The sequence below is a fragment of the Galeopterus variegatus genome, unplaced genomic scaffold (genome assembly GCF_000696425.1).
Source record: "Galeopterus variegatus unplaced genomic scaffold, G_variegatus-3.0.2 Scaffold2185, whole genome shotgun sequence".
Lineage (NCBI taxonomy): Eukaryota > Metazoa > Chordata > Mammalia > Dermoptera > Cynocephalidae > Galeopterus > Galeopterus variegatus.
The window spans coordinates 124,577-147,857 of record NW_007728296.1 but is presented as its reverse complement, the minus strand read 5'-3'; the positions used below and the strand labels follow the sequence as shown (position 1 = coordinate 147,857).

Sequence of the window (23,281 nt, the reverse complement as noted above, 5' to 3'; positions counted from 1 at the left end):
AATGCAAGATTTCTGAACTCTTCTTTAATATCATGCACATTATACAAATCGCAGTGACAATGCTCACGTTGGAGAGGGGTTTTAATCTCTTTCATCTCCATTAACTCCATCAGTGCTTGTGTGTAATCCTAATGAACTGAACATTAGAGTGCCGCTTCTAAGGGAGCATTATTTGATATACATAAGAAATCCTGAATAACATTGACTGAGGATAAAATAGAAGATTTTTAGCGCATTTGCAGACACAGGAAAGAAAATCTCATAATTGTCAGCAAGACTCACTACCGGACTCAATTGGCCTGGTTGTTCAAGATAGATGACTTACATGGCTGAAAATTCATGTTGGCTATTGGATGAAGCTTATCTCAGGCTGTCAATCAGTGTGACAAACATGGTCCCTTCACATGACTGTAATTCTTATAGTCTGAGGGCTGTGTTCCAAAAGGGAGCATCCCAATAGCAAATGAGATGCCCAGGCAAAATGGTTTTCAAATTCCAGGGTTCTTGTGACTTAGCCTTCAAAGTCCTAGAACCTCACTTCTTCTACATTCTATCAGTCAAGCATGCCACCAAAGCCTGCCCAGATTCAAGGAGAGAGGAGTGAGCCCTACTTGTCCATGGATGGAGCATCATGCATTTGAAGGAAGGAACAAAATTTATATCAGCCCTTTTTGGAGAATATCTGCAACAATGTCAGTGAAATTATAAGAATTATTAGAACTGGCACTAGATATTGTTATTTAATCCTCTAATTAAGAAACATATTGTAGCACAAATTTTATTTTTAATATTTTGATAGCTGTATCTATATAACTGGCTTCTTTTGTAATCCTATTTTATTTTATTTTATTTTTGAAAAACATTATTCTGGGAATGAATCTAGGCTTTACTGGATGGCCAAAGGGCCGTAGGGCACACAAAAAGTTAAGAACCCCTGTACTGTTAACACTGTGGTAACCCAAGGGTCAACAATGAACCAACCACCTCTGCTGTTACTGCTCTTACTGGCCCATCTGCACCTACAATGGCCTCATCACATAGGCAAATTTCTTATCTTTAAACCTCTACATAGGAGGAGACTCCAAAAGTTCCCTTGAGGGCATATAATCAACTCAAGAAATGGCAACTATACCTAAACCAATAATTAGGAAATCATGAATTATTTAACTCTACATTCCAAAAATATCTGCATGGAAAACAGACCATAAAGTAAAAAGAAAGAGAAGTAATTTAATTACAGTAAGTGAAAAAAAAGCTCTGCTCTACATTAAAACCCCCCATGGGCAGCTGTTCCTTACTTGGCTGTACTTCCCCAACCCCAACCAGGAGGGTAAAATACATATGCAATCACTCAGGTCCCCGTCTCTTGTAAGATATGCCTGTGTCTCCTCAAAGAATATTAATTCCATGACACAAAGTTCTTGGGGGAATAAAACGAGGTAAAATTTAAGTTTATGCATTTAAGTCAAGGAAAAATTTCATTAAATTTTAGCAAATTTGTTGCAGTGCAACTCATAGAATATGGATAACTTTAAAGGTGATTTTTAATAGGGTAACCCATTCATCCCAGTTGGCTTCAGACTTTCCAGGATTTATCACTAAAAATCCTGTGTCCCAGGAAACCCCTCAGTCCCAGGCAAACCAGGGTAGCTGGTCATTCTATTTACTGATGATCTTAAGAGATTAGTTTCTAATCAACATCCCAAAATAAACATCAAAATCTCTGGATGCTTCTCTCAGTATTTCATAACTGAAAGGAATTAACCAATGTGCTCTGATGAACTAATGCTGCCTGATTTAAATAATATGAACTGCAATTCTTACCTCCAGAACTAAACTTACTATAATAGCTATGCACAATCCCCTCAATCTTCTTAAAAATATTTGTTGTGCTGCTTTTTATTTTTGTAATATTATACCCCTTTAGCAAATGATAATGATATCTTGCAGGACCTGTACTATTTTATTTTCCCAGTCAAATTGATTGAGCTGTACAAATTAACCAGTTTGGTGGACTGAACCCTTCACATTCGTATAGTCTATTAATTTAGAAAACTTGGCAGTATTCTAACCAGGAAACAACCAGGGACAACCCGGTTGCTACCTGAGCAGTCTGCTATCTAGTCAGAAAGTAATTGCTTTTAATTTCAACAAAGATATGGAAATTCTTGAAGATGCTAATCCAATCTAAATGTGTGAAACTATAAGACTAACAAGAGAGATTCCATTAGATTTTGAATTTGATTTATAGAAGGCTCCAGAGAATATATGATTCATTCTCAGGTACTTTCTAAATTACCATCCTCCTAGTTCTCCTTGGAGAGTTTACCATTAACCACTTCTATCATCTTGGTATTGTTCTTTTTTTAATTGCCTTCAATTATTGTAGTTCTCCATCTGATTTCATGATTGCTCCTTTTCTGATATCTCCTCCAGCCACTTATACTAGAATTTGTTCCAAGATGTTGTCTTCTGCCCCTTCCTTATATCCCTCTGCAATAGCTCTCATGTTGGTTCTAACCTTTGTTCAATCCTCACCACTTCCTCAGTCAACTTTTCTAAGGATTACTAAATCCAAATCCAGATTCCCAGTTGGCTTTCCTCCCAAACTCCTGGTCTACATTTCCTGTTACCATCCTGTTGCACATGAAGCATAGCATATGTCTATAATAGAATTTACTATTCTCCCTATTAAAACTACTACTTTGCCAGCATCCTCTATTTCTATTGATGGCAGCCCTGGCCATTTGCCTGACTGCAATAATCCTGATTATATTTTCAGCCTCATCTTCCTTTACCTTGCACAATTGATAAATTGCCATGTCCTACCAATTCTGCTTTCCTATCAAGTTTATGATACATACTATATTTTTCCATAGCAACCACCGTTGCATTTACCGCTACTATGAAGGTCGTAGTTTGTATTGTTAAAGCCAATGTATACTTAAGATTCCTGAAGACAGTAATGCACAGTTCCTTTAAGAAATACCTGTAACCTGCAGATGGAAATCTGCAGACGTTATATAGAAGAAAAAAAGTTGCTATAGTGGAAAAAGAAAAAACCCCTCCTATTGCAACTGAAGGAAAGCATCACTGGTGTTTTGTAGCATACCTGTTAGGCTTCTCTCAAGCTAGAACACCAGGTTCCCAATAGGGTCACATCTCTGGGAGACTGAGGCAGAAGTATGAGAAGTTGTAAAAGTGTTGATTCTCTAGGTTGGAGAAATATCAAAATAAACCCTGGGTCTCTTACACACTTTACACTTGCCAATACCTCCCACCCCTCACCCCCCTATCTAAATTATGATGTGCATATCCTGGGGAAGTGTATCCCCTCCTAGAAAATTGCTCCAATCTATGATACTAATACTAATGGAATATGACAATGACTGTGTTTCTCAGGTGAGTGAGAACAGGTAAGGGTTTGTAAAACCACTCAGCTAGAGTGAAACTCTAATTAGTTCCAGCAAGTTAGCAAGCCATAAAGGGTGTTAGGGTTTACAAGACTTTGGATCCCAAGAGAAGATTTTAAGTAAATTCTAATTAGCCCTGAAGCAAACACCATGATTGAGTCAAGCATAGATTGAAAAATTGAGATTAGAGAAAATGTACCAACCTATTTAAATATATTTTATATATATTTTGTTTCTTTTGTCACTTAGGTGGTGGGGGGGGGAAATTGCTGCTGTTGTTTTAATTAAAATTTCATTTTTATGGAGAATACATATAGTTATAAAAAATATTTTTATATTTCTAACTGCTGGCTGTTTACCTGGCAAGAGCACTGTGTCACAGGTTTTGGTCAGTAAGTTAAGGCACTACTGTTACTCATTTGGGAGAAGCCATTTGCAGCTAGAAGGAACTTTCTAGCCTCCAAGTGTTATGTCTCACAAATGCAGTTTTATTTTAGGGATACAACAAGTAAAGCAATAATAGTTCTTCTAATACATTTAAGGAGGCAATTTGCAAAACTGGATTGAAAAAAGGAGACTGAAATTTTCTTGGTACAAAACATTATATAAGTTGGAGCAATAATATTAACATATTTCATGGCATTTTCCAATTTATAAAACACTTACATTATCTTTGTTTTGGTTCAGTTAGATAGTCACTAAGTTTCCTACTAGCTCAACAATTTTATGTATGTATATTTTTACATATATATTAATATTTACCTAATACAAGTAAATCTACCTCAAAACAAAACAAATTACTAGTTAATCATTCAGTTCATCAAAGGACTCCATATTGTGAAAGATTTTGTACCCAGATTGTTTTAAATAGTAAGCTTCAAAGTACGTTTTTAAATTATTTGGTATACGAAGGTCAATTTGCATTCGATATTTAAAAAATAAACTTCTTGGGGATGTCTGTAGGAACACCTGCTCCACCAAGGCTGAAATCCTGGTTTTTCCTTCTCATGCTAATAATATTGCCTTAACACCCTTTACCACTAAGCAAGGTTCACTAAGGTCTATGTTCCCCTCTAGGAAACTGCCTAAAAGGAATGAGTTTCTAAAGATCCTTTCATCTTTGGTTTCAGATTTTCTTTTTATTTGTTTATTATATTTGATAACAATCATGATTAAAGTTTCTGGGTCAAAACTACCTTAAAGAATAGCTTTCCCATTTATGTTCTAAATAAGGTCAAAGAAAAGTTTGATTGCTGTCTCCCTGGACTTTTAGTTTCTACCCTTCCTTCCACCACACCCCTCTCTCCCAAGAAAAAGCTTTTGGTTATGTATGTAGAGATTTAGCCAAGGTCGCAGCCTGAACATTGTTGTCCATCCCTATCTCAAAGTGAGCAATTCCAAATTTGAAGGGTTGAAAAATACCACTTTCAGGAAGAGACGAGGCAGTATAATTAACAATAAGCATTGCAGGTAATAAAAAATAAAGAACCTAAAAATTTTGACCAGCCTGTCTTCTGGTATTCTGTAATTTCTGATTTGTGCAAGCCAATGGAATCTAAATAAAGTCTTCCCACACAGGGAAGCCAGAAACAAATTTAGAAACCTCTAAAACACTTTCTGACTTAAGTCAGGTATGTCTGCTCCTAATTACATATATGCACACATACTCATACATACACAGTGGTGGATTAAAGACAGCTGCAAATTCTTTGCCACTCCTCCCATTGAATCTAGGCTGACCTTAGTGCCTTGCTTGACCAATTGAATGTGATGGCCATGAAATTCCAAAGTTGTAAGGCTGGCTCAGAAGGCATGCAGCTTCTACCAGGTCTTTTAGATCACTCACTCAGGGTACTCTCTCAGGCTACTCTTTCTCCAAATCCAGCCACAATGCTGTGAGAAAGCCCAAGCAGCCCCACAGGGAAACCTATGAAGAGAGCAACAAAGTTCTTTTGGCTGACTGTGTTGACTGAGCTCCCAGCCAATAACTAGCATCAACTCCCTGCCGTATGAGTGAGCCATCTTAGACCATGCAGCCAAGTTGCACCTTTAGATGACCACAGCCCAGCAACCATCTGACTGCAATGCATGGAAGAACCCAAACAAGAACACCCCAGCCTAGCCCTTCCCCACAAAACTGTGAGCAAAATAAAATGTGTGATTTCAACTGCTAGGTTTCTTGGTGGTTCCAGAACACCCACATTCTAGCTGTCACCATTCCGATACCAGGCATCATAGAAAGGACCCCAGTCATTAAAACCTAAATTTCTTCTCCTTCCACTTGCTAGCAATCCAGGATAAATGAGGTGGTGGTTTGTAACATTTTTCTTTCCCACCCAAATGATACAAGGCTAACATTTTGAGAACTACTAAGGCTACATAAACAACACCAATATTTGAAATGTTTCGTTTCTAATTAGTGTTGCAGACCGAAATATCTATGTATGTGGAAGTCATACTAAATTAGACATAATCCCAGATACCAAAAAGGTAAATGAAGCCAATAATTATATGATCACAACATTTTATATAAATTCCTCCCCTCAGACTGAGAGTTCTAGTGAAGATGGTAGAGTAGTTTGTGCCTGGTGTCTCTCTCTCCCATAGAGTGACCAATTTGCAGCTATTGAGGAGCAGTGACTGAGGACCTGAGATCTGAGCTGGAGCAGATGGGAGACATGTGCCACAGGACCCCAGTTCAGGTTGCTCGCCATTGCGTGGAGAGACTTCAGAAGCTTCTGGGCCCACACACCCTGAGCCTGCCAGGATGGAGAAGACAGGCGAAGCTGAACCTCTGGCCCAGGCCAGCCTCCACCACTGAGAAAGACTTAACAGCCTTGGGGCTCCCACACCCCAAGCTGGCCAAGCCGGCCAAGCAAGAGAAGGCAGACAGAGGCTTGGAGAGCCTCTTAAGGGACTTCTGGCCCAGGCTGGTTCCCACTGTCAGGAGTGACTTGAGAGGCTTGGAGCCCCCACACCCTGAGCCAAACCAGCTAGAGAAGGCAGGCAGGGTGGGACTTCCGGCCCAGGCTGGTCCCTGCCCCTGGGAGAGTCCTAGGAAGCTCAGGGACCCCACACCCCTACCCAGCCATGCCAGAGAGGAGAGGAAGGCAGGACTACCAGCCCAGGCTAGTTCCTGCTACCCAGAAGTGGCAGTCCAGGCCAGACATCAGGGTGAAACGAGTGGACTAAGATCCCCCTGGCCATGATGACAAAACATCAAAGGGAAGATACCAGAAATATGAAAAATCAAGAAAGTACATCTCCACCAAAGAAAAATAATAACTCTCAAGCACTAGATCCTATAGAACAGGAAGTCTTTGAAATGAGAGACAAGGAATTTAGAGTAACTATTCTAAGGAAACTAAATGAGATACAAGAAAAATCAGTTAGACAACACATTGAAATGAGAAAAAATATACAGGATCTGGAAGAAGAAATGTACAAAGAAATCAGTGCCTTGAAAAAGAATGTAGCTGAGCGTGTGGACCTGAAGGATTCATTCAACAAAACAAAAAACACAACAGAGAGTTTAATCAGCAGACTTGAACAAGCAGAAGAGAGAATTTCTGACCTTGAAGATAGCCTGTTTGAATTATCACAAACAGATCAGAAAAAAAGAAAAAAGAATCAAAAAAATTGAAGAAAATCTAAGAGAGACAACTGACAACCTTAAGCACTCAAATATCTGAATCATGGGTATTCCAGAAGGGCAAGAAAAAGGAAATGGCATTGAAAACATCCTAAATGAAATAAGAGCAGAAAAATTCCCAGGTATAGGGAAAGTCACAGATCTCCAGATTCAGGAAGCCCAAAGATCACCAAACACATTCAGCCCAAAAAGGTCCTCTCCAACACATGTGATAATCGAACTGACAAAACTCAGGGACAAAGAGAGAATCTTAAAAACTGCAAGAGAGGGCCGGCCCCGTGGTGCACTCGGGAGAGTGTGGCTCTTGGAGCGCAGCAATGCTCCCGCCGCAGGTTCGGATCCTATATAGGAATGGCCGGTGCACTCACTGGCTGAGCGCGGTGCGGGCAACACCAAGCCAAGGGTTGCGATTCCCTTACCAGTCACGAAAAAGAAAAAAAGAAAAAAAACTGCAAGAGAGAAGTGGCAAATCACATATATAGGAGCCACAATCTATTAGAATTTTCATCAGAAACCCTAAAAGCCAGAAAAGAATGGGATGATATATTCAAAACACTAAAGGAAAAAAATTGCAAGCCAAGAATACCTTACTGAGCAAGGCTATCCTTCCAAAATGAAGGATAAATAGTATATTTCTCAGACAGACAAAAACTGCAGGAGTTTACTAGCACACAACCAGCCCCAACAGAAATTCTCAATGAAGTACTGGGCTTGATACCATAAAAACAACCCTCACTGCCATGAATACGCAAGGAAGAACAATATGTATCAGCAAAACAAAAATGCTAACAAAAAAGAAAAGAAATGGTTTATCAACCCAAGAAACCAACAAACACAGAAGACAAACAGAAAATTAGAAAGAAAGGAACAAAAGGTACTTAAGACACCAAAACAAAAATCAGTAAAATGCTAGGAGTAAATCAACACCTTTCAGTAATAACTCTAAATGCAAAGGGATTAAATTCCCCATTCAAAAGACATAGACTAACTGACTGTATTAAAAAAATGGACCCAACAATAGGCTGTCTTCAAAAGACTCACTGGACCTATAAAGACACAAATAGACTAAGAGTGAAAGGATGGAAAAAGGTATCATGCAAATAGAAATGAAAAACAAGCTGGAGTAGCTATTGCTATATCAGATAAAATAGACTTTAAACCAAAAACCATAAAAATAGATAAAGAAGGCTACTATATAACGATAAAAGGATCTATCCATCAAGAAGACATAACAATCATAAATATATATGCACCCAATGTTGGAGCAGCCAGATTTACAAAGCAAACACTATTAGATCTAAATAAGGAGACAGACACTAACACCATGATAGCAGGGCACCTGAACACCCCACTCTCATCATTGGACAGATCATCTAGGCAAAAAAATCAATAGAGAAACACAAGATCTAAACAACACCTTAAGCCAATTGGGCTTGGCAGACATCTACAGAACATTCCATTCAACAACCTCAAAATATTAATTCTTCTCATCAGCGTATGGAACATTCTCCAAGATAGACCTCATGTTACGTCACAAATCAAGTCTCAAAAATTCAAAAAAAATGGAATTATTCCATGCATTTTTTTCAGTCACAATGGATTAAAATTAGAAATCAACAATAAAAGAAACTCTGAAAACTATACAAACACATGGAAATTAAACAACATTCTACTTAATGACAGGTGGGTCCAAGAAGAAATTAAACAGGAAATCAAAAAATTTCTTGAGACTAATGAAAATAATGACACATCATAACAAAACCTGTGGGATACTGCAAAAGCAGTATTAAGGGGGAAATTTATCACATTAAATGTTTACTTCAGAAGAACAGAAAGATGACAAATAAATAACCTAACACTTCACCTTAAAGATCTAGAAAAACAAGAACAATCCAAACCTAAAGTTAGTAGACAGAGAGAAATATTTAAGATCAGTGGAGAACCAAATGAAATAGAAACCTGAAAAATAATACAAAAGATCAATGAAATAAAAAGTTGGGTTTTTGAAAAGATAAATAAAATCAACAAAGCTTTAGCAAGATTAACTGAGAAAAGAAGAGAGAAGACCCAAATTACAAAAATTAGCAATGAAAAAGGTGATATTACAACTGATACCTCAGAAATACAAGGAATCACTAGAGACTACAATAAACAACTATATGCCAACAAATTTGAAAATCTGGAGGAAATGGATAAATTTCTGGATGCATACAAATTACCAAAACTGAGCCAAGAAGATATAGAAAATCTGAACAGACCAATAACAATAAAAGAGATTGAAGCTGTTATCAGAAGGCTCCCAACAAAGAAAAGTCCAGGACCTGATAGGTTCACTGCAGAGTTCTGACAAACCTTCAAAGAGGAACTGATACCAATTCTCTACAAACTGTTCAAAAAGATTGAAACAGAGGCCATACTCCCAAACTCATTCTATGAGGCAAACATCACCCTGATACCAAAACTAGACAAAGAGGCATCAAAAATAGAAAACTACAGGCCAACATCCTTGATGAATATAGATGCAAAAATCCTCAGTAAAATACTAGCTAACAGAATACAGCAACACATGCAGAAAATTATACACCATGATCAAGTGGGATTCATCCCAGGGATGCAAGGTTGGTTCAACATACACAAATCAATAAATGTGATACACCATGTGAATAAAAGCAAAGACAAAAACCACATGATCATCTCTATTGATGCTGAAAAGGCATTTGACAAAATGCAACATTCTTTCATGATAAAGACTCTCTACAAGTTATGCATAGATGGAAAAATACCTCAACATAATTAAAGCCATATATGATAAGCCCACTGCCAATATCATCCTGAATGGGGAAAAGCTGAAAGTTTTTCCCTTAAAAACAGGAACTAGACAAGGATGTCCATTCTCACCACTCCTCTCCAACATAGTGTTGGAAGTACTAGCCAGAGCAATCAGAGAAGAGAAGGAAATAAAGGGCATGCAGATTGGAAAGTATGAGGTCAAGGTGTCCCTCTTTGTAGATGATATGATCCTATATATTGAGCAGCCTAAAGCCTCTATAAAAAAAACTCCCAGAGTTGATAAATGATTTCAGCAAAGTTTCAGGATACAAAATCAACACACAAAAATCAGTAGCATTTCTATACTTCAACAGTGAACATGCAGAAAAAGAAATCAAGAAAGCTAACGCATTTACAATAGCCACCAAAAAAATAAAATACTCAGGAATAAAAGTGACCCAGAATATGAAAAATCTCTATGAAGAGAACTACAAACCACTGTTGAGAGAAATGAAAGAGGACAAAAGAAGATGGAAAGATATCCCTTGCTCTTGGATTGGAAGAATTAACATTGTGAAAATGTCCATATTACCTAAAGTGATATACAGATTCAATGCAATCCCCATCAAAATTCCAATGACATTTTTCTCTGAGATGGAAAAAGCTATCCAGACATTTATATGGAACAATAAAATACTATGCATAGCCAAAGCAATCCTGAGTAAAAAATATAAAGCAGGAGGCATAACACTACCTGACTTTAAACTACACTACAAAGCCAAAATAACCAAAACAGCATGGTACTGGCATAAAAATAGACACACAGATCAATGGAATAGAATAGAGAACCGAGAAATCAATCCATACACCTATAGTCATCTGATCTTTGACAAAGGCAGCAAATCTACATACTCAGGAAGAGACTGCCTTTTCAACAAGTGGTGCTGTGAGAATTGGATACTCATGTGTAGAAGAATGAAACTAGACCCATACCTTTTACCATATACCAAAATCAACTCAAAATGTATTGAGGAATTAAATATACATGCTGAAACAATAAAACTCCTTAAAGAAAACATAGGGGGGGCCGGCCCGGTGGCGCACTGGAGAGTGCGCCGCTTGGGAGCATGGCGGCGCTCCCGCCGAGGGTTCGGATCCCATGTGGAGACCGGTTCCCGCTCACTGGCTGAGCGCGGTGCGGGCGCAACACCGAGGGTTGCGATCCCGTTACCGGTCAGTAAAAAAGACAAAAAGGAACAAAAAAAAAAAGAAAACATAGGGGAAACACTCCAGAAAGTAGAACTGGGTACAGACTTCATGAATAGAACCCAAAAAGCACAAGCAACTATAGGAAAAATAAACAAATGGGATCATATCAAACTAAAAAGCTTCTGCACAGCAAAAGAAACAATCAACAGAGTAAAAAGACAACCAACAGAGTGGGAGAAAATGTTTGCAAAATATACATCTCACAAAGGATTAATATCCAGAATTTACAAGGAACTCAAACAACTTTACAGCAAAAAATCAAATAACCCAATTAACAAATGGGGAAAGGAGCTGAATAGGCATTTCTCAAAGGAAGATATATGAATAGCCAACAGAAACATGAAAAAATGCTCAACATAACTCAGCATTTGGGAAATGCAAATCAAGACCACTTTGAGATATCATCTCACCCCAGTTAGGACGGCTAACATCCAAAAGACTGAGAATGATAAGTGCTGGTGAGGTTGCAGAGAAAAAGAAACTCTCATACACTGTTGGTGGGGCTGCAAATTGGTGCAGCATTTATGGAAAATGGTATGGAGGTTCCTCAAACAATCACAGATAGATCTATCATATGACCCATCTATTCCACTGTTGGAAATATAACCAGAGGAATGGAAATCATCATGCTGGAGGGATACCTGTACTCCAATGTTTATTGCAGCTCTATTTACAATAGTACCTGTACTCCAATGTTTATTGCAGCTCTATTTACAATAGCCAAGAGTTGGAACGAGCCCAAATGTCCATCATCTGATGAGTGGATAAGGAAACTGTGGTATATGTACAGAATGGAATACTACTATGCTATAAAAGAATGAAATACTACCATTTGCAACATGGATGGACTTAGAGAAAATTATATTAAATGAAACAAGTCAAACACCGAAAGAGAAATACCACATGTTCTCACTTATTTGTGGGAGCTAAAAATAAATAAATAAATAAATAAACATACAAACAAATCGGGGGGGGGGGGGAAGAAGAGAGAATAACCACAAAAATTCCTTGAACTATTTAAGACAAGTGAACTGATATGATGCTGGGGGGAGGGCAGTGGGTGCAAAGGAATGGGTAAAGGGGCATGAAAATCTACTACAACGTATTTTGAGAAGTAAAATAAATTTTTTTTAAAAAGACACTGAGATATCATCTCACCCTAGTTAGACTGACTATAATCAAAAAGAAAATAACAAATGCCGAAGAGGATGTGGAGAAAGTGAAGTGTGGAGGATCCTCAAACAACTACAGATAGATCCCATCATGTTGAAGGGATACCTGCACTCCCATGTTTATCACAGCCCTATTTGCAATAGCCAAGATATGGAACTAACTTAAATGTCCATCGATGGAAGTTAAATGAAACAACTCAGTTGCTGAAAGAGAAATTCCACATATCCTCACTCATAACTGGTAGCTTAATTAATAAATAAACAATCAATAAAGAAAGAAAAAGAGAGAAAGAAACAAACAATGATGGCAATAATACGTTGAACTTTTAGAAGGATAGAACAGAACTGTGATTACTAGAAGTGGAAAGGGGAGAGGAAGGGGAAGAGGAAGGAGGGTTAATGAGAAATTGGTTAACAGACACAAAGAATGATTACATATTGTAATGATGAATAAGCTAACTATCCTGGTTTGACCATCATATATTGTACACAACTATTGATAGTCAACTTTGTACCCCCAAAATATATATAATCAATTATACTTCAATAAAAATAAATACAAAACCTTTTCTTAAAAAAAGAAATTCATCCCCTCAAAAATTATTTCTTGATTTATGATCATTTTGCCTCATATTACCAACCTATTATAATGCCTTGCAATTTAACAAGGAAATGTGTTAAATATTGCCATCTTTGAACATCACATGGCTTTGATGAGCTCTCTGCCATTTAAAGTACCCAAATACTGAAAATCAGAACAAACAGAAGAACTATTATAAAAGAAAAACAGTACTATCCCATTCATCTCTTCAAATAAGAATATTTCAAAGTAATATGGAAAAGGAAACAGTGAAGTCTACCACACACACACACACACACACAAGACAGATGCTGGAGGCTACATGATATCATATCTGTACCCTTCAAAACAGAATCTTATCATTTGGAATTATAACACATTTTCCTTCCATTAAGCCTGCCCTATGTGAAAAACATGTCATCCTGCTAAAGCTGAAACTCCTTCAGAGAAAGCCCTGGAAGCATCTTATACACATCCTCTCAGTCAGTTCAAACAATGCATGGAGTAGAAGCTAGAGGCATCTTGACCAGCTGTTCTTTGTGAAAATTTGATTTTTGCATAGTAAGTTAGAATTTGTTCCTACAACTTAAGAAGTCTAGAATGCATTTAGGTTAATTCTTCCAATATTTAGATGGTGAAAACAGTTAGACATACTCATTTGCATGAAGCAAAGTTATCATAAACTAAACTACAAGAGCAAATTCTTCATGATTACCTCAGCTTACTCCATACAATACGACAGAAAAGAATTTACGGCTCTTTCAAAATCCAATGTCTATAAAGATAGAATGCCTTAAAGGAAAATGGCACCATACTTAAGACAGTGATATCTTTTATTAGTACAGCAAAGTCCTATTTTTATGGAATAGGATGGGTCTGAGGTCATTCCATAAAATTGATTTTCCAGAAAATGGAAATAGGCAATTTACCTTAAGAATTTTATTGAAAAATTATGCTATTCTATTTGAATAATGATGGGAATGTTCTACACGTTTCCTTTATTAATGAATTAAAATACACAAAACACCATAAAATTATATTAGAGGTTCAAAAGTATCACTTAAATCTTCTTTACCAGTCACTTTCATTTTGTAAAATCAGCAGTTCCATTAAAATCGTATTATGTAAAAATGGGTTTTTACTGTAATAATAGTTATTACCTATTTAGCTCCCAAGGATGTTGTGAAAATTAAATAATAAGCCATTGGAAAGCAAATACAAAGTGTCGCTAATACCAGAGGCCAAGAGGGGCAGCCAGATGGAAAAATGAAGGAGAAGAGCACCTGATACATTACAAATCACTGCTTTCATGTTTAATTCCATTACCACCAATACTCTATGCAGTGGTTATGTGCTGACATTCTCATTTAATCTTCTTAATATTATGATATATTAATTATAGCCCTCATGTTATAGATGAGGCTCAGAAAGGTTTACAAATTGTCCAATGTCACATAGTTATTAAATATCAAAATCCAAATGTAAACCCAGGTTTAGCCCAGATGACAGCCATCCCGTATCCCTCAAGGATCACAAATATACCCTATGAATATAACTTCCCCTCAAATTCTTATCCCAGTTTTCAACGTCTGCTTCAAATGCCTCTTCCTCCAAGGAACCACCTCTCCTCTACTCAACTGAGACACTTTGATTCTAAACACAATCTGTGTTTATTACAGCTATTTGTTTTATTATTATGTATCATGGGTTTACTATCCCAGCTAAATCACCAGCTGTTTGAGGTCATGGCTGTATCTTACTTGCCCTTAGATCCCCAGATCATGAGCATCTGGTACCTACCGTGAACACAGTGAATGTTCAGTAAATATTTGTTAAACTGAATTGGAAAGGGGAGTTAATTTGAATTATAGCTACATTTGTTACAAGATGTAAAGCAAATGCTTTTACCAATGGTTCACTGCATTGGACACCTCTTTGGAAAGGTTTTCTCATTTTGCCAAGCATATGTCCCAAGATTAAGTTCCTCAAGTAGAGTATCTGATATATAGTCGATACTCAATAAATATAGTGTATTTTTTTATCCAAGTGAAGGGAACAATGTGAACAGTAAACAGATAAGTATAAATTCAGTTTAATATGTGGTCTGATTTGGATGAAACAGAGCAGGTAGGGATGGTAAGCTTAAAAAAAAAAAGATACAATAAAGAGTTAGAGTTCTAGAATTGAACTCTCTGATTTCCTGCCCCAGTTTCTTCATTTGCTAACTGGGTTAAAACTTGAGCACATTACTTAACCTCTCTGTCCCAGATTCTTCATCTATAAAAGCAGGCAGGGGTAATAACAGGATCCACTTATAAAGCAGTTATGAGAATTAAGTAAGAAAAATCCATGAAGGACACTCAGCACGGTGCATGGCACATTCCAAGTACTCAGATTATAGTTGCTTCTATCATCATCACTATCGTCATTATAAAAATCATTTCATAATTCTTAGGAATCTGTTCAAAGGATAGGACACTATTTTCCACAGAGCTATAAAATCTTATACTTGTACTGTATTAAGCCTGTCAAACCCAAGATTTATTTCTGCTATTAATTTATGCATAGCAGCATTGAGTTCATGCCCTACATCCAAGCAATACTTACTGAGTGTCTACTTTGTGTCAAACTCAGGTGAACAAACTTACTTGATTCAAAGGCTGGGAATGAAAGAAACAGAAAGAGCCAGGAAAAAGTGAAGAGTTCAGTGATAGGCAAAAACACAAGCAGAAAGAGGAGGTAGATCCAATCCAAAGGTCCATCAGAAATCAAAATATCAGGAAAGGTTTGCCAAAAGTTAGAAGGGAAAGTAAGCCAGAGCAGCTGATGCATACGACCCCAAAGTGAGCAGCACAGTGGATTCAATCACTGCTCAGTAACAAGTAATTTGCTGGAGGAAGAGGAGAGGTTTTATAAGAGAGAAGAGAGGTATGGGCAAAGAACAAGGATTTCATGTATTATATATCATATCTCTTTTCACTCACCCATCTTCTCATTTGAAAGCTAAAAATAATGAATAGCTGTCCATGTTTTAGAATGTTAACTTCTTGGGAGAGAGTTCTGGTCAGGATGGCGGAATAGACGGTTCCCAGTGTCACTCTCTCCCATAAATCAACCAATTTACAACTATAAAAATGTAACATCAGCCAAGCTGGGGCTGCTGGAACTCAGGAGAAGAGGAGGAGAGACCTACGGAGTTCATGAAGGCATGAGAAACCACAATGAGAGAAAGAAAAAACTGCTCTGAGTGTTTTGGGCCGTGGCCACTTTAAAGTGGAACTGCAGAGCACATGGAGCAGCAGCCGGCAGAAGCCGCAGCTGTGTCCTTCAAACGGAGTTGCATGGAGGCCAGAGGGGAGAAGAGGGCCTTGGTGGCCCCCAGGACAGCAAGACCATTAATAGGGTTCCCGTTGACCCACGCAAGAGTGAGGAGCCAGAACAACTGAAAAAAGGGAGCCATTCAGAGGCCAGTGAGTCATCGCAAGGGACCAGCACAGGGCCGGTCTCATGGCAATTGTTTGGAGCACGGGCGGTGGGGGAGATGGGCCCACCAGGGGAATACTGGGACACAGCAAGGACAGCTGACCTGCCCCCCAATCAGCACAGGATCACTCAGAGGAGACTGGTTGGGAATGCAGAATTGCATGGGGTGCAGTTTGATGAGAAAACTCAGGCCCAGATCAGAGTTTCTACACAACCCAAATCCACTGGGTCTCTAGAGAGCCAGAAGTACCTATAAGGTCAACTATTAAACCCTGAGCTGCACAAACCCTTCCCTAGGTAAACAGCAGCAAAGCAGCAATTTAGCTCAACCACACAGCTCAAGTACTGGTTTCCACAGGAAGGTCCCCCGTTTCAGAAGTAAGCAAAGGACAAAAAATTAGTTCTGGCCCAGGCACACCACCAGCACTTTGGGGGCCTGCCTGGGAACTGGAGGCTTGGAGCCAGGCACCGGACCCCACTCCCACATCCAGGCACACTGTGCCAGCACCTCAGGGCCTACCCGGGGACCCAAGACATGGAGAAGGGGACTGGACCCCCCTCCCACAACCAGGCACACCATGCCAGTGCATTGGGACCCATCTGGGGGCCCAAGGCATGGATCCGAGAACCAGACACAGCCCACAACCAGGCACATCGCCATCACCAAGGAGCATGCCAAAAACATCACCTCCATGTGGGTGGCCCACCACAGCCACCACAATAACCATGGCTGCCGCAAAAGCAGCTAGATACCACAGCCACCACATAGATGGTCCTCCAACCACTGGAGTGCATTGACACAAGGAGAGTCACCAGCAGAGAAAAAGAAAAGAAGAGTATGTCTTTCTCCCCAAAGCCCATTTCAGAGCGTCAGAAGAAGCATCTGCTCTATGATAATATTGGGGGACCTGATCACACCTCTCAGCATTGGACAGATCATCTAGGCAACAAATCAACAGAGTAACCATTATTCTTTCAGAAGAGAGAAGAAATCTAGGGTAATTGGGGGAGGGGGAGAGGGGTGGGGAGAGATTGGACAAGGGGCATAAAGAATAATTCGATTTGTAACAATATACATGCTAGTAATATTGATTTGATCAACATATCTCAATGTTGAACCCCCAAAATATGTATAATCAATCTTGATTCAATAAATAAAATAAATAAATAAATAATCATTAACAGCTGGGGCATTCTTTGAAAGTCAACTAGTCCGAAGTAGAGTCTGTTCCACTGAATAGGTTTCTAAGGCTAACTTTAACTCGCTTGCACACTGTAACAATACAACCTCCCCAAAATTCTTCTCAAAAATCCTATATAAGATGATCAGTTTGTTTTCTCAATAAGCCTATGTCTAACCTCTCCTTTACTTAATTAGTAAATTCTGCTTTTATAGTTAAAATAATAATAATAAATAAAATAAAATGTTAACTTCTTGGATTCTCACAATAACACCGAAGGCCTGATTGGAAGGTATCTTATATATCCAATGCCTACGTCCCCTGCCTTTTTCCCCAAAGCATAGATTTGTGCTGTTTAAAGCAAATTCATGGAGATTTCAAGCTCATGTTATGAGCTGCCCATGAACAAAGGCATGAAGGATGACGGAGAACGCCCGGGGCTCCCGGGAGCCAGGGCACACAGTGGCTACAGTCATGTGCAGTGCCAAGCAAGATGGCTAAGACTGCTCCACACTTGGCATAAAATCCCAAAAGAATACTAAAACCTTGGCAACCTTCAAAAGTGTCTCTTGCTTCCTGCATGGGGTGGGGGAAACAGCTTGTTTAGTGGGAAAAACCATAGCCCAGGGCGAATCCGCTGGCTAGATTCATCAAAGAGATGGCTGAGACAGAACAGATTTTTCCTTTCCGTACAGGAATGACTCATGAGCTTGTTTATTCAAAAAGTTTCATCCTCCATTGAAGAGAGGTGGATGATGGGGAAGCTGGATGATAACAATAATTCAAGTTTGTGTTGCTCAGCCCAGTCCCTCCTGCCCTCACCTCTCCCATGCACAGTTATACAGACACACCACCAATGTCCAGAAGGCAGCCAGTATGTTTTGTTTTATTCTGCCTTTATTCTGCCATAGTAAATAAAGAAAACAGCACAACTACTCTCCTTTATTTTGCTCTTAGTCTTTTTAGAAAAGGAATATGCTTTCTTGGTTAAGAATAAGGACAGCTGGGGTTCAAATCCTAACTGTGCCCAATAGCAAGCTGTGTGATCCTGAAGAAGTTACTTAACTGCCCTGGGCCTCTGTTTCTTTGCCTGTAAAAATGGGAATAATATTATTTACTTTGTAAGATTAGTGTGAGAATTATTTAGCACATAGAGAATCATTCCTGACATGTTGTTAGTTCTCAGTAAATGATTGACATTTTCATCATGATTACTTCACTGATGGCCAAATCTTCTTCCATTACAGATCTTCTTTTATTCACTATTACCTTAAGAGGTTCAAATTAAACCATAAATGGAATAAGGTCTTTTGGGAGAAATATAATTGTTCTATGAAAAACATTTTCTTCTCAGGCTAGGGAGATTTTCTGGGACTTTTAAGACTCTCTTTTAAGGAAGAAGAATGGGTGTATATTTCTGTATAGCTGAGGAGTCATCTTTCTTCTATGTGTGGGTACTGGGAGACAGGTGTAGATAGATGGATGGTTAGATTAGATAGACAGATACATAAGTAGATGTTTTTCTATTGTATTAATCTATTTCTTCCCCAGAAATTTAAAAAATTATGGCAATAGATGAGCTGGTCATTTTTCTTCAGTTCTTTATGCAAAAACTTATAAAGGCAAAGATAAGGAGCATTTGGGAATTGTTCTCCTACATACCCTCTGTGTCTTTCAAACTTAAAGATATTAGAAGCTGTAAATCCTTCCTCTGACGCAGGAAGAAAATTATCCAGTTAGTGTATTATTCTAACTCCTTTTACCACGATGATTACTAACTCCACCTTTAATGAAGATAGACTGGGCTGTTTTTCTAGATTTAACTGGACTATAAAATTCCTCTTCTACATTAATCCTAACAAAGAGGGCTGTAAACATAAGTGCCTATTTATTTTCATACTCTTTACTGTGTTGTACAGTAGAAATAACACATAATTCTCCAGTAGGATTTGGCCTGCGTCATTCTGCCTGTGGTTAATATCATGAGTTGCTTTACTCACTGGGTAAAATCAGGACGTCATCCCCAGGGCCTGGAATGGTATGGTTGTGTCCTCCCCAGCCCTCTTCAATGCCTTGCCATGTTTCAGGGAGGGACCATTTTAAAGCTGATTCAGGTGCAAAGGTAGAGGCTAGAAAAACAACAGAGAATAGCAACGGTAACTATAAAAATATGATTCATTATGATAACTTCCAAATTCTATCCTTATTTTATGATGCGCTGGTATTTTCACCCCCCAAAGTAGCTGCCTTTTAATATTTTATGAACTTTATAAAATACACTGATCAACTAGAAAGTAAGTATTCAACCCTTAGAGTCCCTCCACTTTTGAAAAACATATAATCCCCTCATGTTATTAAAACATTTGTGTTTTGCCTTATTATAAATATCATATATGCCTATCAAGGAATATTTTGAAAATGCTAATAAAGAAGAAAAGAAAAAGAATAATTGCTCATAACCTCACCATCTACTGATAATTGTTATCAACCTTTTGTTTCCTTCCAAAATTTCTCAGCATTTTTACATAATGGAAAGAATATATCCAGTTCTTTCTTTTGCATCCACTTCTTATTCTGTTTCAGCTTAGCCTTTTTTCCTATGCACTTTCTAATGTCATTAAAACTCCTTATAAACATAATTTTAGTGGCTACATGATATTCCACCATATGAAAAATCCATAATTTACCTAATCTCTAATGTCTGGCATTTAGGTTCTTTCCACTTAATAATTCTGATTATCCTAAAATAGATTCCTCAATGGAATAACTGAGTTAAAGGATATAATCTTCTCACAGCTCTTAATACGTATTTAAGGCAGGGTAAAAATCTTGACACTTCTCAGGTCAGTAATTTACACACAGATCATATGTTCCAACTAACCTCTAATGATCAAATGACATTCTCTTTTCAACCATTCCACTAGCATCCCCATCAGAGAATTGAAATGTAAATCTACTCATTTCCAATGAGAATTGTCGAGGATCACATCATGCACAACACTGTGCTGAACTGTATCCACTTGTTCTTTTCTGGGATGTGATCACTGGTACAGAGTTGGAAGGGTAGAGAGATTGTTTCAGAAGGGTAAGATGAAAAAGCCTCCTCTTTTGATGGGGGGAGGGGATCTCATCACTCGCAAGCAAAAATAATGAGCACCTGCTCTATTAGAACTGCCCTAAAATGGCAGAGATACAAAAAAGAATAAAATGCCAACTTTGCCCCAAGGAGGTAATAGTGTCACATTGATAAATACTGGGAGGATAAAAACATGCACAGGCATTGAATGTAGTTTTCGTTAATGGTACCTGACCAAGGGAGGAAGTGAGAAGTTGCTGGGAGAAGCTTCCTGCAGGAGGCAGTATCTGAGCTGAATTTTAAAGGCTTAGAAGTTATACAAATAAAGGGGAGGTTGTGCTGAAATATGGCAAGGGGGGTTGTGCTGCAAACAGAGGGCTGAACATAAACAAAGGCAAGAAGTGGGAGACCTAGTGGAGGAACTGTAATTAGTTTAGTGTTGCTGAACCACAGAGCTAAAAGGAGGCAGCTGATGAGGCTGGGGAAGTAATCAGAGGCCAGAGTGTGAAGTGTAACAAAGATGGAGAGTCAAGGCTTTCCAGCCCGTAAAGATAAAAGTTGATGCATTCAGTTTGGGCCATACGGCATTTGGAGTAGCTTTGAAGACTCTGGGTGGAGATATACAGCAAGCAGCAGTTGAATGTGAATCTGAAGAATGGAGAAAGCTCTGAGCTGGAGAGATGGATTTTGGCATTATCCACTTAGATACAACCGTATCTGAGACTCTGAGGTTGATTGAAATAGCTCCAGAGGATTATAAGGTGAAAAGAGAAAATGACTCTGATATCAGAACCATGGCGAACACTCAGGGTTTTTTTTGTTTGTTTGTTTGTTTGTCTGTTTGTTTGTTTGTTTTGCCAGAACCCAACTCCCCAGTATATTGGTCTAATTAGAGCCCCAGAAAAACTTAAAAGTATATAGATTGTGGTCAAGTAGAAATTGTAGGCAATTCCATTAACACAAAATATACCACACACAATGGGAATAAGACATCTTAGAATAAGCCTCACTCAGGAGGCTTTATAAATATGTTATAGACACCAACACTATAATACCTTTCTAAGTGTTCTAGTTTGCCTTCTTCCCAATGTTATACCCTAAATATTCAGGTTGGGATAGGGTAGGGGCATTTGCTGGGGGTGGCCACTAACTCACACCACAAAGGTCAGATAGGATGTTTCTGATGCCTCATTTCCAGTGATTATACATATCTGCGTGGTACGGAGTTGAATATCAATACTTGTGTGCAATATGTGATGCTCAAATCAGGATAAATTGTATATTCAACATTACATAATGTATCATTTTTCATGGTCCAGTGATATTTCAAATAGTCAATGACTAGGTTCTTTAAAACCCCATGCCAAGCTTCAAAAACCCTTCGTTACTTTAATTTTATATCGCAGATGGTGGAAACAAACACTCTTCACTTTTGTCACCTTCACTTTTGTTTATAGGAGGGCTAAAGCTGTCTTTAATTGAACAATCAAGAACTTCAGGTAGCTATTCTAACAAAAGAATGTTACTTTGCACAAATTCTATCATTCTGTGCCATCCTGCCTTAACATAAGAACACCTAAGGGAGAAGGAAATGTGTAAGTCTCCTTCCAGAGTTACTAGATCCTGATAAAGTTAATATCAGGCTTGTATATAACTATTATGGACATTGAAAATTGGGGAGCAAAAAAGAAGCCTACAGGAGTTAAAGAAGAAGTAGTCAGGGAATACAGGGAGAATCAGGAAAGAAAAATGTCTTATAAACCTGAGAAATAGAGCATTCCAGAGGACAGATGTATCTTGTTAACAGCAGAGTTTTCGTAAGAGAGGGAATTAGAAGTGACTGTCGAATTTGGCAATCAGAGCATGGGTGATCAAGGTGAAAGAGGTCCCAGTGGAGTGGCCGAGGTGGAAACCAAACTACAGTAGATTGCGGAATGCACTGGAGGTGAGGAAGGAAAGACTTTGGGTCAGATCATCCAAAAAGCTCATTGAGGAATGCACAGCTTTAAGATTTGAGAACCTCAGCCTTTATCTCTAGATAAATGAGACTTATTTTGATACTGGAGTCCATGAATTTTGGTCAGGACCTCAAACTCCTTCCCTGAACAAATCTGTCACTAAACAGCAGCTAAAATTTAAGGTGGTCTGCAGCTTTCTTATTTTTTCTGCATCAAAAGGCTAGTGTTTTTAAAGTTTGTAGGAGAGACATCAGCTAAAGGAGGATTCAGTATCCAGAGGCACTGAACAGAAAGAACTGGTAAAGAAAGAAAGGTTAACTACACAAGACAAGGAATTGTTTGCAGATAGGATAAGGTCTGGAAGATGCTGAAAGGGCCTGGTTCTCAGAGACCAAAGGAAAGGACATGAACTTGGTCTATGGGAGAAGGGTTGACAAAGTTAGAAAAAGAAAACCTGATGATCTGAATGTTCTCACATGACTGTGGACGATATTTGCAATGAGCCCTGCTAAAAAGACAACATGGTTGAGGTGAAGGCTCTTTAGGAACATTTTTATCTTCCCCCAGGTGAAGAAGGAATTGCTTCACTCATTCCCCCTTCCCCATCATTTATAAAGCATTGTGGACACTGAGAAGAAAACAATAAAGCAATAAAGCCATAATGTTAGAGGAGTATGAAAGACCTGCATTGGGGTCTTCAGAAACCTGGATACCTTCTTGACCCAAAT

General features: G+C 38.5%; 1 protein-coding gene across 1 annotated transcript in view; it reads right to left on the bottom strand.

Moving 5' to 3' along the window:
* Positions 1 to 23,281, bottom strand: part of LOC103597076 (fibrocystin-like) — a gene marked incomplete at its 3' end in the record, with an annotated part of 308,904 nt that overhangs the window by 167,024 nt on the left and 118,599 nt on the right. Inside the window, exon 17 of the mRNA XM_008580875.1 lies at positions 19,520 to 19,648. Coding sequence (XP_008579097.1) covers positions 19,520 to 19,648 — 129 coding nt within the window. The remainder of the gene's footprint in view (positions 1 to 19,519; positions 19,649 to 23,281) is intronic.